The following is a 27,998-nucleotide window of genomic DNA, read 5'->3' as shown; positions in this document are numbered from 1 at the left end:
CAGAAGGAAAGGCACGGACACGGGCAGAGCTGTATGCTGGTTTTTAATGTTCCTAAGAACTAGGAAACAGAAATCAAAAATAGACTTTGCTCTTCTCGATAAAAGTAATAAAATGGTTAGCGGTGTTAAATTAATCCTTACAAAACAAAACCCAAGGAGGTTAAATAAGGCCCAGAGGCCCCGCATAAAAACCACGACGACTACAAAACAGCTGCAAAGACGTCTTTACACACCAAAGAAACTCCTCTTCTCCGCTCCTCCCCTACACGGTACACGGCGTCGGCGAACACGGGACTCACAGATGTGGGAAAGAAACACGGATGCGATGGGAGCAGCCCCGCCAGGAGCGCGGGCGCCATGGACAGAACTATTTACACTATGGACACGGAGCTGTGCTGGTGCCTGTGCGGCCGCAGGAGCCCCCGGGCTCTGCCCGTCCTCCTCCCGCGGCGCCGGGCTGCGGCCAGCTGCCGGGGCCCCTCCGGCTGCGGCGCTAGGCGCCGAGCGCTCGCCCTCCATCCCTCCATCTGTCCCGCCGTTCTTCCACCCGTGCGTGCGTCCCAGCTCTGGCTGCCCCTTCCCTCAGCGCTCCGGCGTCGAAGGGGCCGCCTGCTCCTCCTGCCGCGCCATGGTGGGTTCCCCGGCCCTCCGGCGAGGGCCGCAGCCGAGCCTCCTCTCCCCGCCGGCGGCCGGGCGCTCCCCGGCGCTCCCGGGCCGGGCGGCGTGCAGTTTGCGGAGGAAAGCAGGTGCCGCGGGGTGGCTGCGCATGAGTCCCCCGGGTCGGTGCTGCGCAGCCAGCAGTCTCTCCACTGCCCCGGCAAGCCTCCCCGGGCCGCCGGCACCGCCCCTGTGCCTCGCACCTCTGCCCCTTAGTTGGGGTTCGTCTCCCGGCTGCTGCTTTGCTCTCGGCCCAGCTCCCGCTCTTTGTCCGCTGTGGAGGAGGAGGAGGAGGAGGAGGAGGAGGAGGATGACGATGAGGAGGACGAGGAGCTGAGGGTCCGGCCTGAATGCTTGTAGGCTGCAATGAGCTCCTGCAGCCGCTCCGGCGTGGGCTCCCACTTGGCAAAGCCGGCGCTGTTCTGCAGGAAGAGGACGGCTGTGTTGTGCACGGCCTTGTAGTACATCTCCTCTCTGCAAGGGAAGGCAACAGGCACTCAGCACCGCCCGGCCACCTCCGAGAAGCTGCACCACTGCACCCACCCCGCCCCCAGCACCCGCCCATCCTCTTCCTCCGTGTCACGTTTAGGACAAGTATTCACCTCTATCCTTTTCTCTCACTATCCTGAGGGAAAGAGCAGGCAGAGTGCAGCGTCCGGCATTTCTGAGCAAAGGTTAAGGCTCGTGAACTTTCAGAGGAGAAGCACCGATGCTGCGCAGCCACGTAGCGCTCTCGCAGCACGGGCACCGGGACAGCGCTGTCCCTGCGGAAGGGACTCATCATGGTGAGGCATCGCTCTTCACCAGGCACAGAGAACTTGTTGCTTAAACAAGCTGTTGCTTGGACTTGTTGCCTGAACAGCAGACCAACGGCCGGCTTACTGCACCGAGGACCGAGATCCCACCCGCCCCTCGCTCCTGCTCCCCCCCGAGTGACATCCAGCCGCCACGCTCTCCGCAGCCAGGAAATGCGGCTCCACTGGCTCAGCGGGAGGCAGAGCAGCACGCGCACCCCGCAGCACCACGTGTACCCCTGCTCAGAGGGACCGGTACCCACGGGGCACACCGCTCACGAGCCCTGCGTTAGCGAAGTGCCTCAGCAGTCACTGAACGGACGTGAAATTCACAGCACGCTCTGTATGGCTGTCTTAAAAACCCAGGGTGATTACGTGCTGCGTTCTTCCTTGCCCGCTCCCTACGTCCCGCTGATTTCATCTCAGGGTAGGGTATTTCTGCCATACGGCTTCAGAAATGCATTCCCAGAAGGACCCAAGATAAAGGCCTACTTTTTGCAGACGTGCTGAGACCCGCTGCGATACTCGTGATCAAAGGCTGGCAGGATGAGCTGGTGCCGCTTGAACTTGCTCTGCTCCATGCGCGTCAGGGCTGGTGTGGGAGGGTCCCGCCACTCGGGGATGAAGACAATAAAGGAGAGGGGCTCACTGGAGTTCTCCAGCAGTTTCTAGTTCAACAAGAAAATGAACCACCTCAGCGCTGGCTGAGCAATGACATGCCTAATGAGTCCTACGGAACCGAAACACTTCTGCTTCCAGAGCGGTGCTGCAGCAGTCGCCGTCCTTTGCCTCCTGCACCACAGCCCTGCTGCGGGAGCAGCGGGGAGCCGAGGACTGACTGCACAGCTCCATTCAGAACAACTCCACGGGCGAGTGAACGTACCTCAAAGTGAGAGACCATGGCATCCATCAGCTCCTCGCAGAACGGAGGATTTGCCTCAAAAGAGCCACTTATAGGGAAGAAATCCAGGCACGGGCTGGAGAAAAAAAGGCAAAGATCCCTATCAGAGAGGCTAGAATTCTAATTGTCACACCTTAAAAACCAACTGTTTCTTCCATAAAGGCTGTCACGCTCTCGGAAAGCCTGAACCCGCAGCAGTAGAGGGCCTGCAGACCGGTCGCTGGGGACACGCTCCACCTGTAGTCACTGACGGTGACTGCCGATACACGGGGACTGCCCGAGGGCCCTGGTCTCCCCCTCCTCAGAACAAGGGCAAGCACTGGCAGACCTATCAATTGCTTCACTCCATAACATACGGTGTATGTATGTATACTCCGTAACATACTACACCACTTGTATACTTATATTTATAGTACTGGAGTCCCGCGCCCAGCTCTGGAGCCCTCAGCACAGGGCAGAGCTGGAGCTGCTGGAGCGGGGCCAGACGAGGGCACAGCAATGATCCCAGGGCTGGAACCCCTCTGCTGGGAGGACAGGCTGGGAGAGCTGGGGCTGCTCAGCCTGGAGAGGAGAAGGCTGCGGGGAGACCTTAGAGCAGCTGCCAGTACTTAAAGGGGGGGGGCTTGTAAGAAAGAGGGAACAAACTTTTTAGCAGGACCTGTTGTGATAGGACAAGGGTAATAGATTTAAACTGAAAGAGGGCAGATTTAGATGAGATATTAGGAAGAAATTCTTCACTATAAGGGTGGTGAAGCCCTGGCCCAGGCTGCCCAGAGGAGCTGTGGATGCCCCCTCCCTGGCAGGGTTCGAGGCCAGGCTGGACAGGACTGGGAGCACCCTGGGCTGGTAGAAGGGGTCCCTGCCCATGGCAGGGGGGTTGGAACTGGATGATCTGTAAGGTCCCTTCCAACCCAAACCACCCTGTGACTCTACGGTACCCCAGGGACCAGAGCGCTCCAGCTAGGCTGACGGCACACTCCTGACGGTTTCACCGCCAGTCTGTGTCCACTCACTGCCTCTAGGCAAGCCTGAAGCACACATCACTGAGCAGACACCACACAGCCGGCTACAGCCCTGAACGCACAGACTCGTCAGCTTGTCTTGAGTCATCGTACGCGCACGCACCCCCCCAGAGACACAGCCAGGGCACCGGAACGTAAGACTCACCCCCTGGATCCAAAATACCCGTCTGTATCCAAGAAGGCCGAACAGTATTGTTTAAAATAGCAGTTCAGGGGCGAGGCAAAGCATTCAAAACTCACTCCAAAGAGCTTGTGGAGGGCTTCGAAGACGTGCACGGGAAGTGCCCCCTGCAGACCAGTTCCTTCATACAGACCCACACCGAACATCATCTGGGGAAAGCAAACCCCGGTGAGCCACGCCTGCACTCGCTGCTCCTGCTGCTCCCTTCACTGACCACAGACCCAGGGCCACATGTCCACGCACCCACTCCTCTGGGTATGCAGGGCCCCCTTGTCCTTTCTCAAATTCATGTAGGTCCCCTGCATGTACCCAAGAAATGCTCTTTAGATATCTCATCCACTTCAGGCCCCACAAACCAGCTGTCAGTTTTCACATATATCCCCCACAACCCTTTAGCTGGCCCTCACAGGCAAGAACTACTGGAGGTTTCTTCCATAAAAATGTATCTCTATCCCCTCTGAGACCTCCTGTCAAGATCACAGTTGCTCCCCAGGCTGCAGCCTTGTCTCCAAAGCCCGGGAGCAGACAACGGACCCAGTTTCAGCCCTATTTTGCATCAGGCTCCCAGAGCTGTGGACCTCCCCCCGGGCAAAGACAAGAAGTTCAGTCCCCCACTATTACTAAGGCTTTCTGACGTACAACAACCGTGACGAGACAGTACCTGGTATCGGCGGAGAAGGCACCAAACCCTGGGCAGAAACTTTTCAAAGCCAGAGTCGTCAATGCAGCTGTACCGGTAGAGAAGCCACTGGAAGGGAAAGCCCAGCCATCAAACGCGATCAGCACAGGCAAGAGAGTACCCCAACCCACCACGACACGGAGGGGACGCTGACAGCAACCGGAGCAGGGGGGCTCTGCACGGAGGCTCTGCAGCGCATCCGCTCTCACCGTGGCAGTGAACCAAAGCTCTTCACTAGCGTGAATGAACGTGCCACATCAGCAAGTGTCTGAGCAAGGGCTGCCTTGCTGCGAGGACACTTCTTGCAGCACAGCACGTTTCCAAAGCACACACGCAACACCCTGCAAGTAGCCGGCAGAAGCCTGACCCTGAGCAAGGCGAAAGCAGCTGTCCTGATTCCCGCTGCTATCAGGGCAGCGTCCGACAGCCCCCGCCGGGTCGGCACTCCATCCCTCTGCTCTCGGAGGATGTGGAGAAACGAAACCCCTCACCACAGAGCAGTCTGTGACAAGTCACGCAGGACTGGCGGTCAGCCCTTACCAGCTTGCTGAAGTAGTTGCGGCTCACTTTCACCATCTCCCCCTTGTACCGCACACACGCCACGTTGTTTTCCATGTGCATTTCCACGCTGGGGAGTGGTGGGGAGGGGATGGCCAGTCTCACTGGGTAGCAGTATACGAGCCTGTCCTGGACTTCAGGAGCTTCCACCTCAGCTACAGAGAACAAACAGAAATGCAGCCCATCAGAATCCAAGGACATTTGAGACAGATCTTCCTTCCACCTCAAAATATGCAGTGAGAGGAATGGGGCTAAAGGGCAGACAGGTCACCCCAAACACACTGCGGTGGTCCTTCACAGACCTCGTAGGCAGCTGCCTAGGTTCAGAGCCGATTCCCCACACTAATTCCATCACCCACTGCCAGAGCATAGAGGGGACCATCTCACAGTATTTCTCCATCTCTAACACAGCAGACCTGCACACAACCATTCCAGCATCATGGCACTTGCTCCAGGTGAGTAAAACACTCTCCTTACTGTTATTATTCCAGTTTGCCCCAAACTCATCCAAAGCACAATAAATATTCCCAGGCAAATACAGGAGGGAAAGGCATCTTCCTGCCACCTTGTGGTTACCCACTGCGGACAGCAGCTTAGCCTCAGCTTCACCAGGAAAAAAAAGAGCTCATGATAAACATCAGTCGGAAGGAATCACAGATTCAACCGGCGGGAAGACAAGCTGCAAAAACAAGCAGCAAGAGGCAGACACTGGGATCTGAAGGGAGTCTGAGGAGAGCTAGGACCCAAAAAGGATGAACAGAACAGTGGTGATGAAAGAAGCAGGGACCATGGAAGAAGGAAAAGGTGACCAGAAGCAGAAGACATAAGCAAGGAATAAACCAGAAAAAAGAGCAAGGAACATGAGTCCTCTGCTGGGAAAGGAAGAAGGGTGCACAGTGATGCGCTGGGAGGCAGAGGAGGGCAGAAGGTACTAAGAACCCAAGAAACGTGGCAGAGAATACAGGGAGGAAAGAGGGCTCAGCATTCGGAAGGAGTATCAGCTGTCCCCAGGAATTCATGAAGAAGCAGAGCAAAAAAACATGGTCCAGGGAAATGAACTAACACCCTGCTCAGCGTGGTCAGCTCCCAACAAGCAACTTAATCCTGACAAACCATACATTTACGATATTTGATACTACAGTTGGTACAGTACCTGATGGAAAGACACCTTGCCACTGCATAGGCGCTGTGTGGCTCTGTCAGCTAAGACCTAAGCTCGGCTGGCTGTTTCTGACTCCATTAAATTCAACCCTGTGGACTCAAGGCAGCCCTCCTGACAGATAATGCTATTTGAATGGGGACAGGCCAGAGTGCATTGCCTTTATGTTGTAGGGATGTAGCCCTATAGCTCTTCAGAGCTGACTGCATACCAGATATATTGTTCTCTTTGAGGATGGCAAGATGCTTCTCCCGGATCCGCTTGACGTATTCAAGGGATATGTAGTAAATCTTACTGCAGATGCCTTCAACAGAGTCCTTTGCTGCAGCAGACACGTGGGGCCCACACTGCTTGCGTAAGTGCTCCAGGCGGTCCTGCAGAACCAGAGAGTCCCTTACACAACCCGCCACTGGACTTCAGAGGTATGCAGAGCCTCCGTGCCGCTGCCACTCCCATTCCACAAAGGAAAAAAAATTACAGCCTTCTCCAGGAGGACTTTTATCTGGCCCAAGACACGCTCCCCATCCTTTCCCAGGCTCCCTGCGCCCAGCTGCACAAGCAGAGGGACACTGACCATGTAGTCCTCCTTAGAGGCAGAATGGTCCCGTCGCAGCCAGCTGAAGGTGTCCTCCACATTCCACTTCACCACCTTCCTGCTGTCTGGTGAAGCACTCCTGCACAAAACAGACAAGCAAAATTCAACCCATTGCTGCACAGGAATATATTCCATCCCATTTTTTATTTTCCCCACAAGGCTATCTTCCTCAATTCTGTCCTGTGGCAGAACTTGTCAGAAAAATCATACGCTGTATAATCAAATACGGCTCTAGGCCTGTTGCTCTTTAACAGCAGTGACCGCCCAAGGATCCTTGTATGATTTCGGGAATAAGCGGCAGAAGGCATTCTACGACAGCATTTCACAGATTCTCACTTGTCTCCGCATACATTCAGCTTCCCAACATCAGATTTTACTCTAACATTACTACCAAAGACACCTCCAGCACTATTGCTTTTCTTCTGTACATTCCTAACCTTGCTTTTCCTCAGTAAGACGATGATCAACGCTGAATAAGGTGGGATGCAGCAGACCATTCTAAAAGTCCCTATAACCTTTTTCTCGTTTCTGAACGTGACAGCACTGTAGGAGGAACTCCCACCTGGATTCAATCAGCCGTTTTGCAGCCTCGGCATACTTGAAGAGCAGTCTCTTGGCTTCCTCCCGGAACTTGATTCTGGATAACCTGAGGAAAGCATAAAATCACATGTGTCGGTTCCACAGCTGCCATGAAGACATGGAGGCCAGGTCCAGTTCCCAAGCTTTACGTCCCCAGCACCCTACCACTTCATCAGTGACAGTAAAACACAAAAGCACAGAACCGTGGCAGGTAAATCACTGGACTGGCCCAAGACAAAAACATGCCAGTAAGGTGCCCCATCTTCGAACAGTACCTGATGGGAATGTCATTCATGATCTCTCTGAACATGGAAGGAGACACTACTGGCTCGCAGTCACTAGGTAGAAGAGGATCTGTCCCTTTATCAACCACCTTCCTCTCCAACATCCAGCGATTAAAGGACTCCCTTGGAGGGTCAATCCCTGGAGAAGCACAGAAAAAAAGGGTCTAATCCACGATAAAGAGATGCCCAGAAGCTCCGATAAGGATCATCACATTGGAGTCCTGCTTAGTGAGTTCAGAACCAAATGAGCTTACAAACTCATTGTTTACAAACAATGCCACAGAGACTACAACCACCACAAAAAGAGGTGTTCACAGGGATGAGACAGCCATAAACCAGCAGGAAGAATACCACAGTATTACAGGACTGACGACACAAATAAAGGGAGCCCAGCAGAAGCTTACCTTCTCGCTGCTGGCAGAGCTCACGGTAATGTTGCCGCAGTTTGAGAATGAGTTGGGATCGAAGCAGCTCCACCTCGGGGTGTGGAGAAAGCACTTCAGATGGTGCTCTCTGCTTAATCACTGCATTTGTCTGAATATCCAGGTCCCAATATACTCTATGGCAGAAGCAGATGTCATCAGGATGGCCGGATCATTGGCTAATTATCAAATATTATAGAATCATAGAATGGTAAGGGTTGGAAGGGACCTTAAAGATCATCTGGTTCCAACTCCCCTGCCATGAGCATATTGCTTCTAAAGATGCTTCCTTGGGCTGTTTGACCAGCCAGGAAATTGAACTATGAAGACTCTTTGCACAGGTACAGGGGGACTGTTACGTCCCTCAGGTTCTTCCAGCCTGGAGAAGTGAAGGCTCTGAGGAGACCTTATTGCAGCCTTGCAGTACTTAAACGCAGCTGATCAGAAAGATGGGGACAAACTTTCAGCAGGGCCTGCTGCGACAGGACAAGGGGTAACGGTTTTAAACTAAGAGAAGATAGATTTGGTCTAGATAGAATGAAGACATTTTTTACAAGAAGTGTGGTGAAACACTGGCACAGGTTGCCCAGAGAGATGGAAGATGCCTCATCCCTGGAAACATTCCAGGCCAGGCTGGACGGGGCTCTGAGCAACCTGATCCAGTTAAAGATGTCCCTGCTCACTGCAGGGGGGTTGGACTGGATGGACTTTAAAGGTCCCTTCCAACCCAAACCATTCTATGACGTCTGGAAAACCAGGTATCTCTTATGTACCACCAAGAAAAGAACAGAAAACAAATGGAGACGACTCACTCAGTTGGTCGTAAAAGAGCTGCCTGCTGTTTATCTTCGGGTGAAACACACCATGCCTTCAAAACAGAGGTTCCTGGAATACTGGGAGAGCTGGGCACTGGCTGAGCAGCTGGGTTCCCCGGGATGTCCACCTGGGCATGTAAAAAAAATGTGAATTACTGCCCCACCGAGAAAGGCAAAGGGGAAGCGGCCCGATACACCTAACAATCCTGCACCAGCACACCACTCCGGATACCCCCAGGAATTGCCAGAGCATGTTTTGTCTGCTGTTGGCATAAGCTAACACGGACACGCAAGCTACCACGCTTCTCAGTCATAATCCGTTACCTCCCAACTCCCACACTCCACCTCAGGCTGCAAGAGACAAATGTCAACTTGGCAGGACCCGAGTCTGCTGCCACTTCTGTGCTTTCTGAGTGTCAGCTGTCACAGCTTGAGTTATAGCAGCGTGCCCTGACCTTGCACAGTTCGAAAAATACAGGCCCAAGCTCCAGACCCCCTAGGTTTCAGTCTGAGCACCATCCTTAGCCCTATGTGTTTCACAGCACCAGACCCACCTTGGGCTTCTTCACACTGTTGCCGCTTGGTGGAACCTCCTCAGAGAATCTCCTCTTCCTCTGCTTGTTCTCCACAGAGGTATCTATCATCCCACCTTCCAGTGGCATTGGAGCTGCATTCAATCCCAGAGGGTCTGACTGTGAGTGTCCAAACAACAACAGCATGCAGGTCATCAACTGCCACCACAGAGTCCCAAATGAAGGCAAGAAGCCCTCTTGACTTCCCATTTCACTGCCCCAGGCTCCCACATGGATGGAAATAAAGACACCAATGCTCACACCTGCAGAAAGCTAAAAAAAATCTCTTCCAGACATGTGACTGTGTGGGTGTTTTTAAGACTTAGAAGAAAAAAACGCAACACAACTCCCCCAGGTCGAGTGTTCTTTGAGCAGTGCCCTACACCTGGAACAGCACTACCTGAGCGTGCACCTGAAGGAGGAATGTTTCATCATGACCGAGCCAGACACTGGACTTGGCAAGGAGCTCTGAAGGCAGAGAAGACCCTCCCACACATGTGATCTCAGGTCCGCAAGACCACTGCATCTGCCCCTGCAGATATCCCAGTACTGGCACAGCCCCTCGAGGCGAGTGCTTACTTACAATGACATCGTGCTGCCCCAGAACAGGCATTTCCCACAGAGACTGGTTAGTGAAGCGATTGAAGTAGTAAGGGCGATTCTCTCGCTTGCTCCAGCACTTCTCCCAGCCAGCCTGCACCAGCTCATCTGAGAAGACAGTGAGAGTCAGGAGAGGAGCAGTACTGAACAACAGACCCGACCTTCAGGTCTCCACTACTGGCACAGCATGCTCTGAAACACGCAGCACTCCCAGCCTCCCTCGGCGGCCCCGTGCCACCTCCTCTCCGCTACGCAGAACTCTGTGCCGGCCCTTCCCCAGAGCAGGGCCGGTACCTGGCAGGTCCTGAACCAGTCGCATAGGTTTGGGGGAGCTGGGCTGGTTCTGGTTGGAGGTGCCAGGTGAGTGACTCATGAGAGACGCTTCCTCCGCAGGGCTTCCGTGATTCTCATTGGCCATTTCTCAGCAACCACACTAGAGAAAAATACACAGAAAATCTGTTACAGCAGGAAAGATCCTGGGTCCACCTGGCCCACTCAGCTGCGGCACCACAAGTTCATTCTGACAATAAAACACGGTCTGAAACAGCACACACAAACCAGCACCCAACTCCTGAAAAATACCCGTTCCCCTAGACACAACAGCTATGAGGAATGCTGTGCTTTAAATGGTGTCAGCCAGGGAGTTCTTACGGCCGGCATGCAAAATACTCACTTTTCAGCTAGATCTGTCCTAACAGTGCAGTGTCTGGTCCCACACATCAGGACTGAAAGCACAAAGATAAAACACACTCCCCTGTGAACGCGTACCAACTTCTGCCGCGCTAATATCACTAGCTGTGCCTATCTGTTATCCTCAGAGACAGTTTAAATGAACATTTACACACTCATTGCTGCACCTAACTTAAACAAAAGGCTTTTATTAAAAAAATTCTGCTCTATAAAATAGCCCTATTTCTTCACTAATAACAGCTTCTGTGGTTCAGAGAACTGCAGGCTGGGAGTCCGCAGCTCCTGAATTAATCCTCCTCGGTATGTCCCACGCCCAGAGTAGCTGCAAGGCCTCAGCCAGGCTGTTTTAGCCTTTGGTACTTCTTCATCTTCTTAACAACAGTTATGACAAAAAAGGTCTGTTGAAACAATAAAGCTCATCTTAATCATAATTCAGTGTTGCCAGCTGGACAGAAACCGCCAGGCTTTTCCTCTCTTAGTCACCATTCTTCCCTCCTGGGGAAGTTCCGAAACAGCACTGCAGATTGCTCCTCTCTGGGAGCCCTAAGAATGGTGGCAATGAACTGGGGGGGAAACAAGGCATTTTAAATAATTACCACCCACCTCAGCTACCTAACTCTATCCAGGCCCTTGGAGACACCCTACACAACACCAAAGTCAGGGCCACAGTAGCACAATCCTGTATACAGCAGTGTATTTTTTAACCAAATGCCAACAGTAGCCCTAGCAGTAGGCTCCCTCGTATATCATCTCTTACGTAAAAACTCTGGTTTGGTTTGGATGCTAAGTTATTTTGGATTTATTCACCCTGGCTCCTGGCCATAAAAAACACGCTGGCTACCTCAGAAGAGCAGAACGGTAGGGGCCAACAGCAATCAAGAATTAGCAGGCACGAGCTAAGTTGTCTGTAGTGCCAGTTGCGGACTCGGTGTGATGCAGGCCAGGGCTGTGGAACACCTGACCCTTCCAGCACCTCGGAAGGTGTTTCCATCCTTCCAGCAAGGCTAAGGAGAGGCATGGGGCACTGCAGAAACCTGGCGTTCCTCTCCTCAGATCTAGGCAGGTAGCAGTAAGCAAGCCCACAGGCGACAGCGCCTGCTGCAGAGCGTACCCATGCAATCACCGTCGGACCTCTAATCGCCTCAGCAGGTGAGCGTTGCGCAATATTTGTTTACTCGCACTTCCTCCTGAACTCCAACCCGGCTGTGTCCCCTACAGTCACCCCATTTCAGCTAGCTGCCAGCAGGGCCGCAGGGTTAGCCCCGCCATCCGGAGGAGACCCGGCAGGAGCTCGGACGGGCACGAGCGCAGGGCAGCGCACCGGAGTCCGAGGGGCCCTACGGCTGCAAGGCAGGAGCCTCACCAAGCCGCACTGCCGGCGCAGCAGCTCTTCAAGGATGTGTTTAGAGCTTCTCCTCCTCATACCAAAAACATATTTTCAAGAAGTTACAGAGAGCGCTGGGTATCAAGATCTTCCCAGACTGGAAAGCACACACCAGCCACAGAAACTTGCCTGTTTTTCACCACTGACGGCTCAAAACAGCTGTCAAGTACAGTTTTTGCCTTCTCCCATTTACAGACGAACTAGCAGGGTGGAAGCAGACAAGCAGCTTCATCACTTGATCACTGTTGATGACTGTTAAATCCTTAAAGTCTGGGAAAACGCAAAAAGCAAACTAACAGGAATCCTGACAGAAGCAACTCCACTTTTATGAAACTAGTACTGGGACCCGGACAGCGAAAGGGACTCGGAGCAAGCGCTTTATGGTGGTTATGGAACTGTCTGTACACCCCGTGCCAACGCACACCGCGCTTCCCAGACACCGCGGACGCCGGCGCTGCCCGGAGCGCTGACAGCCTAGGAGCAGCAGCACCGCCGGGGGGACCGCAGCCGGGCGGAGGCAGACGCAAAGTCGCGAAGCGCAGCAAACGGGATCCCCGCGGGTTTCCAGCTCACGGCGGCAGGGTTCCACAGCCCGCACCGGCACGCGCAGACAAAGGAGAGTGGCGGCAGCGCTTCGGGACGCGGCGAGGCGCTCCCCATCCCCGGCCGCGGCCGGCGGCTGGAAGCCGGGCACGGCCCCCCCCGCAGCGCTCCCGCCTCTCCCGGGAGCCGGGCCCGCACACAGCCCGGGGCGGCACGCACGCGTGGGGCCGCGTCTGCGGGGCGGGCAGGCTGCCGGGCGGCGCGGGGGCAGCTCCCGGAGGCGGTGACGGGACGGAGCCCCTCGGCGCGGCGGGCCGGGACCGGCGGGCAGCGCGGGGCGCCGGAACCCAGCGAGCGCGGAGCGGCGGCGGCGGCTCCGCAGGCCGGGCGGGAGGAGGTCGCGGGTGCGGCGCGGGCGGGCGGGTACTTACGGCGGCGGGCTGCCTGGCGGGACGCGGGGCTGTCGCTCCGTGCTGGCCGCTGGCGCGCCGGGGCCGCATCCTCATCGCGGGGCGTCCCGCGCCTGGCCCGCGGGGGCCGCTGCGGAGACAGGAGCCCGTTACGGGGGGGCGGGGGAGGAGCCGCCGGGGCGCGCGCAGGCGCGGCGGCGGGAGCGCGGCGCGGCCGGGGCGCGCGCAGCGGCGGCAGCCGCGCTCTAAGATGGCGGCCGCGGGCCCGCGCCGCCTCCCCTCCGCCGCCGCCCGCCCGCCGCCGCCCGCCCCTCCCGCGCCCCCGCCCTCCTCCGGGGCAGGCCCCGGCCGCGCGGCAGCGCCGCTCACCTGGGCGTGAGGTCGGGGGCTGCAGGCACCGGGCACCGCCGCGTCCGCCGCGTCCGCCCCACCTCCGCCTCGCCCGCCCCGCGGCCGCCATCTTGCGCGGGGACCGCGGGCCGCCGGTGCGCAGGCGCGGGGCCGCCCCGCCCCCCCCGCACTGCGCAGGCGCCGCCGCGCGGGCAGCGGCCTGGCGCACGCGCACTTCCCCCGCGCGCCGGCCCGGCGGCAGGGCGCCTGCGCGCGGCCTGGCCCGCGCTGGGGCGGGCGCACGCGCCGAGGGCGGGCGGCGGCCCCTCCCGGCCCGGCGCCATCTTTGGTGCGGCCGCGGCCCGCCCCGCTGCGGGCACGGCCCCGCCGCTGCCGCTATTCCGGGCCGCGCGGGCTGTCATTGCGGCCGCGCCGCGGGCGGTTCCGCGCGGGCAGGGCGAGGCCGCGGCGGTCGCCAGCAAAGGGCCTTTGAGGCGCGGCGGCGCCGGGGCGGAGCGAGCGGGCGGGCGGGGGCCGCGCCTTGATGTGCGGGCGGCGGCGCCCAGCGGGGTGCCCGCAAGGGGGCTTCCCGCCCGGCAGGGCCTGGCGGCCGCTCCCTACCGCCGGCCCGGCCGCTGCCCGCGGGCTGCCCCTGACGGGCCGTTGCTGGCGTCGCGCCCGTCGCTCGGGTGCTGGCCGTCCCCGGAGGGCCGGGCTCCGCCGGGCTGCGGCGGCTGCGTGGCGGGGCGGCCCCGCGGGTGTCTGCCCCGCGCCCTGGCGTCGCTCCCGGGCCCCGAGAGCGGTGGCGGCTGCTGCGGGGGCCGTGGCGGCGCTTCCTTGCCGCGGGGCCCTTGGGCCGCGTGCCCGGCCGTGCTCCCCGGCTCGGCGGGGGCTCCCGCGGGGCCCCTGCGTGCTCCCGGTGCCCCGGGCCGCGTGCCAGCGGGCGGACGTGGCCCTGCCACGGGGGAGCGCGGTGCTGGCAGCCGGCTGCGTCCAGCCCCGCGCATGGCGGAGGACGCGGGCACGGCCGTTGCTGGGCCGGGCCGGTTTCTGGAGGGGGCTGCAGGAGCCCCCACGTCCCCCTGCAGCCGGTGGGGACGGGCTGCGGGTGGAGACCCCGGATGCCCCTGCCCAGCGGCGTGGCTGTTGCAGAGCCCTGCTGCTGGCCGGTGGGCTCAGCTGGCTGGGCAGTGGCCGGTGGAGATGGGCAGGGGCACCGCAGGGCCATCGCCCCAGCCACGGGGCACTGTCCTGCCCTTCCCCTCCAGAGCATCCCAGCTTCCCGGGCGGCTCTCTGTCCTCCGGGCAGTGGCCGACCTGCTCGCTCTGCCGCAGGTCCTGCCCTCTGCTCTGAGAGCACCGGGGTCAGTTTGAGGAGTTAATGCTGGCAAAGCACTTCTGGAGGGATAAGTGCTGTGTAAGCACGAAGTCTCCCGAGCCGGCACACGAGCCCCGCGAGCCCGGCTCTGCTGCCCTGCAGCACCGATAATCGCCCGGAGTGCACGGTGCCGGCTCAGACCAGTCCCGCATTGCTCGGCTGGGGGAGCGGGGCTCTGCGGGGGCTCAGCGTGAAGCCTCGTGCAGGCTCAAGTGGCTGAAGGGGGGTGAGGGCAGGGGAGCCCTCAGCTGCACCCTCGGGGTGCTGGGGAGCTGCCTGTCCCCTCTGTGACGGTGCTGGCAGGGGTGGATGGAGCGGGGTGCCAGCATGGGTGCTGCTGGGGCTGCTTCGGCAGCACCCCTCAGCGTGCAGCGAGCCCTGGGCCCTGCCAGGCTGCTGGCAACAAGCTGGGCAGTCCGGGTGGAGCCCTGTCCTGCAGCTCCCGAGCTGCCCCGCTCGTGCCGGGCCTGGGCAGCGGCTGCCGGAGCTGCGCTGAGGATCCAGCAGCCTCGGCGCCTTCCCTGCCCGGGGCTCACGTTGCAGATGGGCACGACCCAGCCTCGCTGGCATCCCCGGCCCGGGGCCACGGGGCCTGTGTTGGGCTCCGGCCCCAGCGCAGACCCCGCCGGGCAGGGCTGGAGCTGGCAGAGGGCGGTGGGGGGAGCCTGGCACCAGTGGAGGCTTCACTGTGCAGACTGGGGGGGCTGCCCCGATCTGACGAACCCCGGGGACCCCGTTTGCTCGCGTGCCCCTCGCAGGGCTGAGCGCTGCAGGGGGAGCCCCGGCCGCGGTGCGTGGCTGTGCGAGCGGGACGCGGGGAGCCGTGCGTGCGGTGGGCGAGGAACGCTGCCTGCCTGAGCAGCCCGCTGGGTCTGCCTGTGCTGGCAGGCAGCCGGGTGCAGCGTCCCACAGACCTGCATCCTCCCCGTCCCGCTGTCTCCTCCCAGCTGTGGGCTTGCAAGGAGTGGCAGCTGGTGGGATATATAAAGACGGGGGAACCTCAGCCAGCTCAGAAGAAACTCCTGGAGCTGCTGCTGTTCTCCTTCCCTCCCTCCCTTCACGTGATTCAGCTTCCCCACGCCAGGGGAGCCGAGGACAAGCCCCACTGTAAGTACCCGAACTGAGCCGGCGTTGTGTGGGCGAGCCCCCGGGCCCGTGCGCAGTCTCGGGGAAGCACGGCGGCTCGGGCCCGGGCGGGAGGGTCCCCCGTCCTCTGCCTTGCAGGGAACTGGGGGAAGAGCTGTGGGGGGAGCCCAGGGCCTTCTGCACAGGCTTGCGGGGAGCTGTGCCTGTGGCTGCTGGGTGGGCAGGGTCCAGCTCCCGTCCCAGCGCCGCAGCCGCAGGGCGGTGGGCAGGCAGCGCAGCTCCGGGGGGGCCGGCAGGGCTCCCATCCGTGGGGTGCCGGGCTCCCGCTGCAGCAGCACGCGCCGGGCTCGCGCCTCGCCGTGCGGCGTTGGGAGCTGGGTGTGTTCGGGGCAGGGTGGGACGCTGCTGGGGCTGGCAGGAGCCGGCCGGAGCGAGTGTTCCCTGGGGACGTGAGACCCCGCGGGGTCTGTGCTGGGGGGGTGCACAGCACCCGAGGGTGGGGGCTGTGCCCCTTGTGGGCGGCTGGTCTGTGGGGGTTCAGCCGATGGGGACCCGTGCAGCACTGGGGGGGTTTTGGGGGGAGACGCAGAGCTCGGGGCCATGCCGTGCCCTGGGGCTGCGAGCAGGTTGGGCAGCAGCCACCTCCCTCCCCGGGCGGCCGGGTGCCCCCTGTGCACCCCACCGGGCAGCCCGGCCCGTGCTGACCCTGCCGTCTGCCTCCAGCGAGAGATGGCTGCCGGCAGCCGCCTCCTCCTCCTGCTCCTGCCCTGGCTGGTGACGGCCTCGCACAGCCCACCCGGCTGCAAGATCCGGATTACCTCCAAGGGGCTGGACCTGGGTAAGGGGCCGGGCGGGACCCGGGGCGCGGGTAAGAGTCAGGCTGGGACGCTGCTCTGGGGTCTGCCCCTGGGTGAGGGGCTGCCTGCACGTGGGGCGGCTGGAGAGGGGCCGGGGGCTGGCTGGGGGGCCGTGCTGCTGGCAGGGTGGCACAGCCTGGCTGCGGCCAGCCCAGGCTCACTTTGCCTTGCAGTGAAGCAGGAGGGGCTGCGCTTCGTGGAGCAGGAGCTGCAGAACATCACGGTGTCGGACCTGCATGGGAAGGAGGGGCAGTTCCACTACAACATCAGCCAGTGAGTGCTGCCTGCTGCCTGCACACACGGCTCCCCGCGTCCATCTGTCCGTCCAACTGTCTCCGTCCCTCCCCTGCAGGGTCAAGGTGATGGACCTGCAGCTGGCGTTTTCCGACCTGCACTTCCAGCCGCAGCAGCACCTCGTCTTCGACATCAACAACGCCTCCATCAGCCTGCGCTTCCGGAGACAGCTGCTCTACTGGTTCTTGTGAGCTGCCCCAAGCACCCGCCTGCCCCACGGCCGGGCCGCAGCTGCGGCTTGGCCGTGCCCGCTGGGTGCCACGGCTGCCTCGCTGCCCTGCCCTGGAGCTGCGTGCTCCTCTCATCTGTCCACCTTGCTTCCAGCTATGACATCGGGTCCATCAATGCCTCTGCGGATGGCGTCCGCATCCACACAGTGCTGCAGCTGGCCAAGGACAAGGCTGGGCGCCTGAAGATCTCTAACATCACCTGCAACGCCTCCATTGCCAGAATGCACGCAGGCTTCTCCGGCACGCTCAGGTACACCTGACCCCTCCGCTGGGCCAGCTCTGCCTGTGACCGGCTCCCCGACCCCGCTTTCTGCACCCGCGGGACTTGCCTGGCCTGGGCTGTGCGCTCGCACGGGGCCGGAGCTGCAGGGGAAGGCAGGCAGCTGCAGAGCTGCTGTTTTGTCCTGCAGGAAGGTCTACGAGTTCCTGAGCACCTTCATCATCACAGGGATGCGATTCCTCCTCAGCCAGCAGGTATGACTGAGCGCAGATGGGCGATGGAGCCCGGGGAAGCCTGGCCTGGCCCCGAAGCGGGAGGCCGGAGGAGGCACCCGGTCCTCATCCGGAGCTGGGAATGATTCCCCTCTTAGCCCAGCCCCTTGCCTTGCAGATCTGCCCTTCGCTGGAGCACGCCAGCCTGGTGCTGCTGAACTCCGTGCTGGACACGGTGCCGGGTGAGTGTCACCCTGCGGGAAGAGACCGAGCCCCGTGCGCCCTGGGAGGGCAGAGCCGGGCATCGGCCTGCCGCAGGCTTGGTCACGACAGCACGTCTTCCCTGGCAGTGAGGAACTACGTGGATGAGCACATCGGGATCGACTACTCCCTGCTGCGGGATCCGTCTGTCTCCACGGACACCCTTGACCTGGACTTCAAGGTGAGCGTGGGGTCCTGCCCTGCCGACCCTGCCCCGGGCCCCGTGGGAGCGCCTGTGCCAGCCGGCACGCCGGGCACCGTGGAGCAATCAGGGTGGGCGCCGCTGCGGCTGCAGAAACGTCTCCTGTTCACCCAGGGCATGTTCTTCTACCGTGCAAGAGAGAACCAGGAGCTGGAGAACCACGCGGTGGAGCCGGTGATCAAGGAGACCGAACGCATGGTCTATGTCGCCTTCTCCGAGTACTTCTTCGACTCGGCCATGCAGGCGTACTTCCAGGCGGGCGTGCTGGCCATAGAGCTCCAGGGGGAGAAGGTGGGCAGCGCCGGTCCCCGCTGCGCACGGGCAGCTCTCTGCGGAGGAGCCAGCCCGGGAGCAGCGCTGCTGCCATCAACAGCAGCCGCTCGCTTACCCGCCGGTGGTTTGTCCTCCCGGCAGGTGCCCAAGGACCTGGAGATTTTGCTGAGAGCCACCTTCTTCGGGACCATCTTCATGCTGGTGAGAGGGGCACCGGGCTGGGGCGGGAGGCAGGCGGGAGGCCTCCCGGCTCCGTGCCTGCGCTCACCTGCCCTCCCCAGAGCCCTGCCGTGGATGCTCCCCTGCGGCTGGTGCTGCAGGTGTCGGCTCCCCCCCGCTGCACCATCAAGCCCTCGGGCACCTCCGTCTCCGTCTCCGCCTTCCTCAACATCTCGCTGGTGCCCCCAGACCGCCCCGCTGTCCAGCTCTCCAGCATGGCCATGGTGAGCGGGGGCTGGCCGGGAGGGGTGCACATGGCCGGGGGTCCCCACGCAGCTGCCCCCGCGCACATGGGAAGAGCGTGGCTCGCCCCACGGCGGGGGCTGCAGTGTCCCGGAGCAGGGGGACAGCCGGGCCTGCGGACCCAGAGCAGCCGCCAGCTGCCACGGGCACGGCCGGGCTGCCATGCCGCTCCTCTCCCCCCAGGAAGCAAAGCTGAGCGCCAGGGTGTTCCTGCAAGGGAAGGCGCTGCGCGTGCAGCTGGACCTGCGACGGTACGGCCGTGACGGGGTCCTACCAGCTGCGAGGTGGGGGGGTCAGGGTCCCCTCCACGCGCCACTCACGGCTGCTCCCTCCCTGCAGGTTTCGCATCTACTCTAAGCAGTCTGCGCTGGAGTCGCTCGCGGTGAGCAGAGCCCCTGCCAGCCCCCAGCCCCAGCCCGGGGAGGGGCTGCACGGCACAGGACACCCCTTCTAGCCCCCCCGGAGCTAGGTGCAGGCAGAGCTGCTGCCGGTGCTCACCCGCACCCCTCTCCCCCAGCTGTTCTCCCTGCAGGCCCCCCTGAAGACCCTGCTGCAGCTGACGATCATGCCCATCATTAACGGTAGGCACCCCTGCTGCCCACACCGGCCGGGCCCGGGGCACGGGCACAGCAGGACCCGGCTTCACTGCATCTCACCCTCCCTGCAGAGAGGACGAAGAAGGGGGTGCAGATCCCGCTGCCGGAAGGCATGGACTTCACCAGGGAGGTGGTCACCAACCACGCGGTAGGTGGTGGGACAGGGACAGCCTGGGCCCCCAGCGCGCAGTCACCCCCAGCCTTGTGCCAATGCTCTTCCCCCTTCCCAGGGATTCCTCACGGTGGGAGCTGATCTCCACTTCTCCAAGGGGCTGCGGGAGGTGATTGAGAAATACCGCCCGGCGCCTGCCCCCCCCAGCTCCCAGCCTGCAGCGCCCAGTGCGGACCCCCGCCTGCTCTAACGCTCCTCCCCGCTCCCTCCTTCGCCCCGGACCGAGGGCCGATCCCAGGCTGGACCCGCAGGCTGGAGGTAGGAAGCAGCGTCCCCGGCACCGCTGGCGCGTCCTGCGCGGCGCCCGTGCCCTGGTGGGTGGCAGCACGGCGGAGACGGCCGCTCTGGGAACCCCTGCTGCCCCCCCTCTCCTTACGCCAATAAACCACTCGACTCCCACCCCCGTGGCCTCGTTGCTCGGAGGCCGTGCCCGCGCCGGGCCGGACGGCTGCCCACACGGGGGAGAGCGGGGAGGAGACAGACGCGCTGCTCTCCCGGCTCAGGTGCTCGGCCGGCAGACGCAGCTCAGAATGCCACAGAGGGGCTCGGGGCAGCGGCACGGCGCCTGCTCTGGCGCGTGGCTCACTGCCTGGCCTCAGGGACCCCCTGCAGAGGGGGGGCACAGACGCCAGCCCCCTGCTACCCAGCTCTGGGGGACCGCTGCCCGGTCCGCAGCGCGTAGTGGTGCTCCTCGCAGAGCAAAGGGAAGCAAAGCGGGGGGTAGCAGAGCGGCATGAGGCGCTGGGCAATGAGGAGCAGAACCACCTTGTTCAGGGAGTTTATTGCGAGTTCTCGGGCGTGCTGCGTGCCCCGGGCAGCGAGCGGGCGGTGGGGTGGGCGTTGTGGTAAGTGGGGTGTGGGGCAGCAGCGTCCCTGCGGGCGCCGTGCCCAGCTGCCCGCAGCCACCACGCGAGCTGCGCTGCCCTGGCAGGGGCGGCTGCCTCGGAGCCCGCCCGGGGCTGCCTGCGTGCCGGGGCCGAGGGAGGCGGGGGGGAAGCGGCCGCTGCCCGGATGGGAGGCGGCAGCGGTGGCTGCAGGGGCAACGGCTCCTCACCAGCAAGGACAGAGCCCCCGGGGCTCCACCCCCCAGCCCCCCACCGCAGGCAGCCCCGTCCCCCCCGGCTGCTGTGGTGACACTTCATGGCGCAGGGAGCAGGGCTGTGCGGGGGGGCCGGGCGGTGCCCCCCGCTCCTAGTAAGGCTCGTTCTTGATGAAGCGGCTGAACATGGTGAAGGCAGCGAGCGGCCGGTCTGTGGGCACCATGTGCCCGGCTCCCTGCGGGACGCAGGCGGCAGCTGGGCAGTGCCGGGCCCTGCCAGCGCCTCCAGCCCCCAGCTGCCGCGGTGCCCGGCCCAGCCGCCCGCGCCGTGCCGGCAGCCCCAGCCCCCGGAGCCCCTCAGCCTTACCTTCACCGTGAGGAAAGCGATGTTGGAGAATTCCTTCACGAAGCCCCCGATCTGGTTCTCGCCTGCTTCCACGTAGAGCCACGGCCGGCGAGCCACCTGCACCTGGGACCGGCGGCAGCACCCTCAGTGCCACGGCCGCCCGCGCCCCCCCGGAGCTGGTGACCAGCCTGGCCCAGCCCTGCCCGTTTACCTTCTGGCACAGGGACTCCACAAACCACTCATCCCCGAGGAAGTTGCAGGCCATGTCGACGTCCCCGTTGTACACCAGGATCCGGTATTTCTGCAGAGCAGGAGGAGGGTGAGCGTGGCGCAGGGCCGCAGCCCCACAGGGGCAGGGGGCCGGTTTGGCAGAGCCGGTCCCAGGGCCCGGCGGGCTCCCCGCACGCACCGTGGCTCCGAGCAGCTTCAGGTACTGCTCATTCATCTGCATGTACAGGCGCCTGTAGCTGCGGTTCACCTCGAAGCTGCGGAGGAAGCACCAGCGTCACACGGCTGCGGGGTTTGCACCGTCCCCCCCTGCCCGGAGCTGGCTCACCTGCACACGTGCCACTCCGGCGCGTCGGGGGAGATGTGGAGAGCCTTCCTCACCTCCGGAGAGTTCAGATACATGCTGAGGGCCGTGGAGTTGGTGCAGGGTGGATCCATCCGGACCTTATTCCGGGCTACCGGCATCCGGAACAGGTTCTGGGAAGAGTCGGGAGAGTCCCTGCCGCTGCAGCACCCGATGCCACCCACGGGAGCCGCTCCCTGCCCGCTCCTGCCTACAGGCAGCTCGGCTGGCCGGGCAGACGATGCCGCAGCCCCGTGGCGTGGGCGCCGGGCTCACCTGCCGCCAGGAGAACCTCATCGGCATCCGGATGAAGGAGTTGCCCAGGTCGTGTGTGATGAGATAGTCGCCCTCGTACCTGCAGCCGGAACGAGCGCGGCGACAGGCTGAAAGCTCTGGAGGAACAAGGGCTCAGGGCCCTCCCTGGGGGAGTCCTCAACAGCAGCCAAACGCGATCCGCCCACCCCGAGGGACCCCTGCCCAGCCCACCACGTCCCTCTGCCAGCTGGGACCCCGCACGCTGCAAAGCAAAGCAAGCCAGCGCCGGGCGACCCGCGCTCCCCGGGGCCACGCTCACCTCACGCTCCCAGGGATGCCGCCATCGCACGGGGCGTAGAGGTTGTAGATGTTGAGGCCGGACTCCTCTACGATCTGAATCATCTCCCCCATCTGCAATGAGCCGCAAGACGGGTCTGGGACTCAGCAGGGTGCCCGAGGGACCGTGGGCCCATCCAGAGCCAGCGGGTGGGTGCTGGGCAGGTGCTCGGGGGCTCCGGCCCCCTCACCTTGAGCGTGCAGTTCAGGTTGGAGTTGTCATGGAAGTTGCACTTCCCTTGGGAGCAGCAGAAGGCCTGCAAGTCCCTCCACAGCCTGCGGACAGAGACCAGGGACAGCAATGCGACAACGCCAGCGGCCGTGGCCCCAGGCGCCCGTGGGAGCTGCCCAGGACACGAGGCCATCGCCACAGCCCAGCTGCTGGCCCGAGCCAGGCCTGCAGCTTCCCCTGACCCGCACGCCGCCGACCTGGCCGGCCCCATCCCACGGCCCCCCCGTCCTGCTCGCGCAGCGGCAGCGCTCCCCCTCCCTTACTCGGTCCCCAGCAGGCCGTGGTAATAGGCAAAGTAAACCAGGGAGTTGTCATTGATCTCGTAGGATGAGAGACCGTTTCCCACAGCGATTCCCTGCAAGGCAAGAAGAAAACAACTCTGTTGTGCGGCAGCTCCCCGCAGGGCGGCCGCGGCGGCAGGCAGGAAGCAGATGTGGCACTGTTTACTCCACGGAGGGAACAGGAAGGGCTGGGGGTGCCTGAGAACGCTCCCCACGGCAGGGACAGACACGTCCACCCGCAGCCACTGCCAGCACCCCAGAAGATGAAAGGCCACGGAGCCAGAGCCGCCCCACGCAGGGCCGCGCACGCCGGCTGCGCAGCCGGGCCCACCCCAGCATCGCCCGAGAGCCCAGCGGGGCTGGGCCGCACCCTCCGCTCCCCGGCTCAGCCCCGCCGCGCACCTTCAGGTTGAGGCTGGGGTCCTGCATCACCCACTCCGCCAGTGTGGGGATGTAGACCCCCCCGTAGCTCTCTCCCGTGAGGAAGAGATCGTTCTGGGAGTACTCAGGGAAGAGCCGGAGGAACTCCTTCAGCGCCAGGTAGTTGTTGTGAGCGACCTGCGGGCGGGAGGCGGGGGTCAGGCAGCAGGGCAGGACCCCAGCGCCCGGCCGGGACCCTCCTCCTCCCCGGTCACTCGCCTCCGTGTCGTTGGTCGCGTACTTCTTGTCGTCAGAGTACGAGAAGCCAACGCCAGCTGGGGACTCCAGGTAGAGCACGTTGGCAATCTGTGGGGACAGCAGCGGAGCTGGAGGGCAGGGGAGACGCCCCCCGCCCCCCCCCCCCGGCTCGGCTGGGGGCTGCCGGCCTCGCGGGTGCAGCCCCAGGGCCGTGCTGGGGGCGGGGAGGGGGGGCACATCCCTGCCCTGCTGGGCAGCGGATGTCAAAGGAGGGTGCGCGGGGCAGGGGGGCCCGGGGGTCTCGGCTCCACGGGAGGAGCTGGCTGGGGGGCTGCAGCGCCCGCACCTGGTTCCAGGCGTAGTCGTTGTACTCCAGCGTGACCCCGTCGGGCTGGATCTGGGGAAGCGGCAGGCGGTGACCCACGGGCACGGCCAGGCTGGCCCCGGCGCGGCGGTCCCCGCCCAGCCCCCCGGCCCGGGCGGCGGGTACTGACCAGGAAGGGGCCGTGCTCCTTCAGGAAGCCCTCCATGGAGCTGCAGCCGGGGCCGCCGTTCAGCCATAGCACCAGCGGGCTGCTCTCGGGGCTGCTCCGCGCCTCCACGAACCTGCGCGCAGCGGCCCGTCAGCGCCCGGCCCGGCCCCCGCCCGGCGGCTGCGGAGCGCCCGGCCCGGCCCCGCGTACCAGTAGTGCAGGCGCCGGCCCGGCGCGGCGCGGAGGTAGCCCGAGAAGTGGCGGAAGGCGGGCTGCTTGCGCAGCCCCGGCAGGAACGACACCTCGTGCTCCGGCGGCGCGGCCCGGCTCAGCCCCAGCAGCAGCGCGACCGCCAGCACCGGCCCCATCTGCGGGCGGCGGCGCCGGTCGGGGGGCTGCGGCGGGGGGGGGCGGGGACTGCCGCGGTCCCGCCACTGCCCCCGTCGCAGCCCCGCACCCACCCCACTGCCCCCGGCCCCGCGCCCCCCAACCCAGCCCCGCCCGACCTGCCCCCCCCCCCGCTGACCGCGGCCGCTCCCGTGGAGGCTCCCGCAGGCGGCGGTCCCAACCGGCACATGACGCCCGCCCATATGACCGCCGCGGATCACGTGAGCGGGGGCGGGGCCGCGCGGCGGCCAATCAGCGCGCCCGGGGCGGCCGCCCCGTGCCGCGGGGCCGCGCGCGCACGTGCATCGGCTCCGGCGCGGGGGGGGGAAGGGGAGACCCCGGGGGGGGTGGCGGGGAGCGGCCCCGGCGGGCGGGGGGGCGCGGCGGGGGGGGGGGGGGGCGGGGAGGGCACCGCTCCCGCCGCGGGGGGGGGGGGGGGTAGGTGATGGGCAGCGGCGGTGCGGCCGGGCCGTGCCCGCAGCCGCGTGCCCCCGCCCCGCCCCCCCCCCGTGACGGGGCCGGTTAAAAATAGCGGCGGGCGCGATGGCGGCGCGGGGCCGGCTCTCCGCGCGCTTCCACCGCGTGCACGGCGCCAACGTGCGCCTCGACGCCTCGCGCACGCGGGCCACGCGCGTGCAGAGCTTCGCCCACGGGCTCTGCTTCAGCCAGGAGCCGCTGGCGCCCGGGCAGGCCTTCGCCGTGGAGATCGAGGAGAAGGAGCCCGGCTGGTGCGGGCACCTGCACGTGGGGCTGACGGCCCGCGACCCCCAGGGCCTCGCCGCCGCCGTCCCCGAGTACTCGCTGCCGGACCTGGTCAACATGGGGGACAGCTGGGTGTTCGCCATCACCCGCAACCACAACCGCGTGGCGGCCGAGGGCACGGAGGGGCCGCGGGGCTCCCCCCGGGAGCCCTTCCTGGTGGTGGGGCAGGCACGGATCCCCCGCGACGCGCTGGTGGGGCGCAGCCGGCCCAGCCGCTACAGCCACATCCTCGACGACCTGTACAGGGCGAACGTGCTTCCCGCCACCGCCCGGCGCAGCCGCATCGGCGTGCTCTATGCCCCGCAGCCCGACGGCACCGCCGACATGCACATCCTCATCAACGGCGAGGACATGGGGCCCAGCGCCCGGGGCCTGCCCGCCGCCCGCCCGCTCTACGCCGTGGTCGACGTCTTCGCCTCCACCAAGAGCGTCCGTGTCATCCCGGTGGAGTACGGCTGTAGGTACCCACCCCTCCCCGGGGACGCCTGCGCGGGCCAGGAGCTGGGGGGGCTCTGGCGGGGTCACCCCACGGTGCCCAACAGCGGGAGCGTCAGAGCATCCCGTGGGACAGAGGGCACAGGAGAGCCCCTGGCCCTGGCAGAGCGCAGGCGAGACCCCCCCACTGCCCCCAAAGGCTCTGCCGCACAGGGCTTGCACCGGCGCCCAGCCGCGGCGGTCGGGCAGAGCCGAGCCCGGCCGCCGTCCCGAGCGGAGCGATGGGTGGGTGCTGCAGGCTGCCCCGGGCCGGGCGCTGTGCCCCCGCGGTGCCACACTCAGCCCCAGCCGGCCGGACGCCCTGACCAGAGCCGTCGCTGTGCCCAGCCTCGCCCACGGGCCCGCACAGCCGGAGCCGGGCAGCGTCCTGCCTTGGCATCAAAACATCCGGCTGCGCCCGCCGCCCGCCCCGGCACGCACGCCAAGCCCCGGCGCCTGCCACGTGCCCGGCTGCGGGGTGCCCTGGGCAGACGCCGTGATGCCAGCGGAGGTTGGGCAATGTCCGGCGTCCCTCGGCCGGCTGGGGAGGGGCCGGGGAGGCCACTGCTGGTCGCTGGCTCTTGCAAGGAGTCATGCTAATAACGACTAATTAGCACCACGCTGGAAAAATCAGCAGATGCCGAGGGTTAGGTGAGCGGCGAGCTAGCACCCGGGCACCGGCTGCCCCCGGCTGCCGGGAGCCAGCGCCTCTCCCCGGTGTGAGGTCTGTCTGCAGGGCTGAAACCCGGGTGGTCCCTGCCAGCCGCTGCGAGCCGGACCATCCGAACCGGGAGGGCACCAGGCCCCGGCCCAGAGCGCGGGGAGGGCCCCCGGCCGAGCCCGAGGCGGGAGCCTGCGGAGGGGCCGTGCCCGGCCGCTGGCGGGGGCCCGGTGCCGGCAGCACTCACCTCCGGGAGCGAGAGCAGCCCCTCTGCCGCGGCCACGGGCCGTGGGTCCCTGCGAGCACTGCGCTGCCGCAGGCACCGCTACGGAGGCACAATCTGCCTTCCTCCCCGCCGCTAAGATTTCAGTCGCGCCGGCTGCTGCAACACTTCCGCAGGGTTAAAAATCCGTCTCGGCACGGTGCGGTTGCTGGCCGGTGTCTGGCTGGTGGAGCGAAAAGCAGAAGTGAGCAGCTGAGCCGCTGCGGCCGGCGACGCAGCGCGGGCAGGAGAGGCGAAGGGCATCTGCCGCTCGCCGCCCAGCCCCGGCGCGAGATAAGCGCTCCAGGCACGCGGCACAGCCCCAAGGCCGGGAGCCGGCGGGGCGCAGCGCGGGCGTGCTGGCAGCGCTCTGCTCTGCCCGCAGCGGCGCGAGCCCCGGAGCACCGGCCCTGCCGGCTGCGTGCGCGGAACGTCCGGGTCCCACCTGCGGCCCCGACGCCCCGGGGTGCTCTCCTCCAGTTCGGCTCTCGCGGCAGCGGGTGAACCAAGGCCCAGGGGCTGCGCCTGAGTCAGCGCTCGTTTAAATCCTGAGGAGAGCGCCGGCCGCAGCTAATTGCGCCCGCGCCGCTGAGCCAGGGGCTCTGGATAGAGGAACCGCGCAGGGCGCGTGTCGCAGGAGCAGGAGCCGGGCAGGGCCTGCGCGGTGGCTCAGAGCTGGCTGCCGCAAAGGCACCGCGTCCCCGGCCCCTGGGCGCCCGCCCGGTGCCCGCTCCCCGCGCAGCCGGACGCAGCACGTGGTGCCTCGGGAGCCCCAGCGGCCCCGCACCACACGGCCGCGCTCCCGGCCTCGCCGGCTCAGCTGCCTCTCTCTGTCCCGGCAGTCCCCTCCCTGCAGACCCTCTGCCGGATCGTCATCCAGAAGCACGTCGTCCACCGCCTCGCCATCGACGGCCTGGACCTGCCCCCGCCGCTGAGGAGCTTCTGCCAAGACGAGTGAGGTGTCGAGGCGCTGCCCCGGCCCCCGCGCCACAGCTGCCGGGCTGCCCGTGCGGGGTCTGCGCCCCCAGACCCCCTCCGGCCCCAGGCACACGGCCCCCTCACCCCCCAGTAAAGCGCTTCCAGCCACAAAAGGTTTCTTTTCTGGGGGTGCCCTGCGGCAGGAGGGGGGGCTGGCATGGTGCTGGCTGCCCGCAGCAGGAGGGAGCCAAGGGTTTGGGTCTCTCAGTCCCCAGCCCTCCCCCTGCCCGCTGGGGCATCTCGGGGGGCTGCAGGGCAGCTGCCATCCAGCAAGGCGGGAAGAGCCCCGTCCCAGGAGGGCGTGGGCTCTGGGACCCCCGGGACCCCCCACACTTCAGCAGCCGCTTGTGGGAGCAGTCCCCCCTCCAGCGAGGAACGACGCTGAGCCCGTGGGCCGGCGTGCACGGCCCCCAGCCCCGCTGCGCTCGCGCTGGCCGTGGGCCGGGACTGGCGCGGGGCTCGCCCGGGCGGATGAGAGCGAGCGCAGGAGGGCTCGGCCTGACGCTCACGCCGAGGGTGAGTTACAGCCGGCGCTCCTCCCGGCCCGCGGTTTCGCTCTTGGGCAAGATGTTTACCCCGAGCGCGGGGGCGAGCCATTTCCTGCGGGAGGGCGACGGGGCGGACGCCCCAGGGAACCCGCAGCGCCCAGGCAGCCGCGCTGGCCGCAGCCCTCGCTCAGGCTGTGCCCGTGGCCACGCAGCCGGTCACAGCGACCCGGTGCAGGGTCTGGCTGTCCCGCCTCGCCGGCACCGGGCCCCCCCAGAGCCCCCTCCCTGGGCGGGGGGCTGGCAGCCAGCGGAGGGAGGGTCGGCGCTGCGCAGTGCATGGGGCTGCCGGGAGAGGGGCGGTGGGGTCCGGCCGGCAGAGCCTTCCAGGGCGCTGCCACAGCACAGAGAGGTGACACG

General features: G+C 64.6%; 4 protein-coding genes across 6 annotated transcripts; 2 read left to right on the top strand and 2 right to left on the bottom strand.

Moving 5' to 3' along the window:
* Window positions 1-30: 30 nt before the first annotated feature.
* On the bottom strand, window positions 31-13,294 carry PCIF1 (phosphorylated CTD interacting factor 1). Of its 2 annotated transcripts, XM_075438706.1 has the most exons (18): window positions 13,215-13,294; window positions 12,867-12,975; window positions 10,113-10,251; window positions 9,802-9,926; window positions 9,201-9,338; window positions 8,644-8,774; window positions 7,814-7,968; window positions 7,401-7,548; window positions 7,109-7,192; window positions 6,526-6,625; window positions 6,163-6,325; window positions 4,775-4,947; window positions 4,217-4,303; window positions 3,520-3,704; window positions 2,335-2,428; window positions 1,944-2,119; window positions 1,260-1,321; window positions 31-1,131 (listed from the first exon to the last, which is right to left on the bottom strand). In XM_075438706.1, exons 3-18 carry the CDS (start codon window positions 10,234-10,236, stop codon window positions 494-496), a joined length of 2,583 nt encoding a protein of 860 aa, XP_075294821.1. In that variant the 5' UTR covers window positions 10,237-10,251; window positions 12,867-12,975; window positions 13,215-13,294; the 3' UTR covers window positions 31-493. The 2 variants fall into 2 exon arrangements, with proteins under 2 accessions (XP_075294821.1, XP_075294822.1); XM_075438707.1 differs by lacking the exon at window positions 1,260-1,321 and having other exon boundaries at window positions 769-1,131.
* Window positions 13,295-15,570: 2,276 nt separating this feature from the next.
* On the top strand, window positions 15,571-19,812 carry PLTP (phospholipid transfer protein). The gene is made up of 16 exons (XM_075438898.1): window positions 15,571-15,660; window positions 16,363-16,477; window positions 16,670-16,769; window positions 16,849-16,977; window positions 17,115-17,270; window positions 17,431-17,494; window positions 17,631-17,694; window positions 17,803-17,894; window positions 18,030-18,206; window positions 18,330-18,389; window positions 18,470-18,631; window positions 18,834-18,901; window positions 18,990-19,032; window positions 19,168-19,231; window positions 19,318-19,394; window positions 19,477-19,812. The coding sequence occupies exons 2-16, from the start codon at window positions 16,369-16,371 to the stop codon at window positions 19,606-19,608; spliced, it is 1,497 nt and encodes a 498-aa protein (XP_075295013.1). The 5' UTR covers window positions 15,571-15,660; window positions 16,363-16,368; the 3' UTR covers window positions 19,609-19,812.
* A 368-nt stretch (window positions 19,813-20,180) lies between these two features.
* Window positions 20,181-26,188, bottom strand: CTSA (cathepsin A). 2 transcript variants are annotated; one of them, XM_075438308.1, is made up of 15 exons: window positions 26,101-26,188; window positions 23,780-23,937; window positions 23,591-23,702; window positions 23,443-23,493; window positions 23,118-23,204; window positions 22,881-23,036; window positions 22,461-22,552; window positions 22,157-22,241; window positions 21,949-22,040; window positions 21,651-21,729; window positions 21,360-21,508; window positions 21,213-21,288; window positions 21,015-21,104; window positions 20,825-20,926; window positions 20,181-20,693 (listed from the first exon to the last, which is right to left on the bottom strand). In XM_075438308.1, exons 2-15 carry the CDS (start codon window positions 23,935-23,937, stop codon window positions 20,610-20,612), a joined length of 1,413 nt encoding a protein of 470 aa, XP_075294423.1. In that variant the 5' UTR covers window positions 26,101-26,188; the 3' UTR covers window positions 20,181-20,609. The 2 variants fall into 2 exon arrangements, with proteins under 2 accessions (XP_075294423.1, XP_075294422.1); XM_075438307.1 differs by lacking the exon at window positions 26,101-26,188 and adding an exon at window positions 24,096-24,196.
* Window positions 24,398-27,206, top strand: NEURL2 (neuralized E3 ubiquitin protein ligase 2). Its single transcript, XM_075438311.1, has 2 exons — window positions 24,398-25,175; window positions 26,958-27,206. Exons 1-2 carry the CDS (start codon window positions 24,500-24,502, stop codon window positions 27,071-27,073), a joined length of 792 nt encoding a protein of 263 aa, XP_075294426.1. The 5' UTR covers window positions 24,398-24,499; the 3' UTR covers window positions 27,074-27,206.
* Window positions 27,207-27,998: the final 792 nt, after the last annotated feature.

This window comes from Opisthocomus hoazin, chromosome 18 (assembly GCF_030867145.1).
Source record: "Opisthocomus hoazin isolate bOpiHoa1 chromosome 18, bOpiHoa1.hap1, whole genome shotgun sequence".
In the NCBI taxonomy this organism is placed as follows: domain Eukaryota; kingdom Metazoa; phylum Chordata; class Aves; order Opisthocomiformes; family Opisthocomidae; genus Opisthocomus; species Opisthocomus hoazin.
This window is presented reverse-complemented; position numbering and strand designations above follow the sequence as displayed.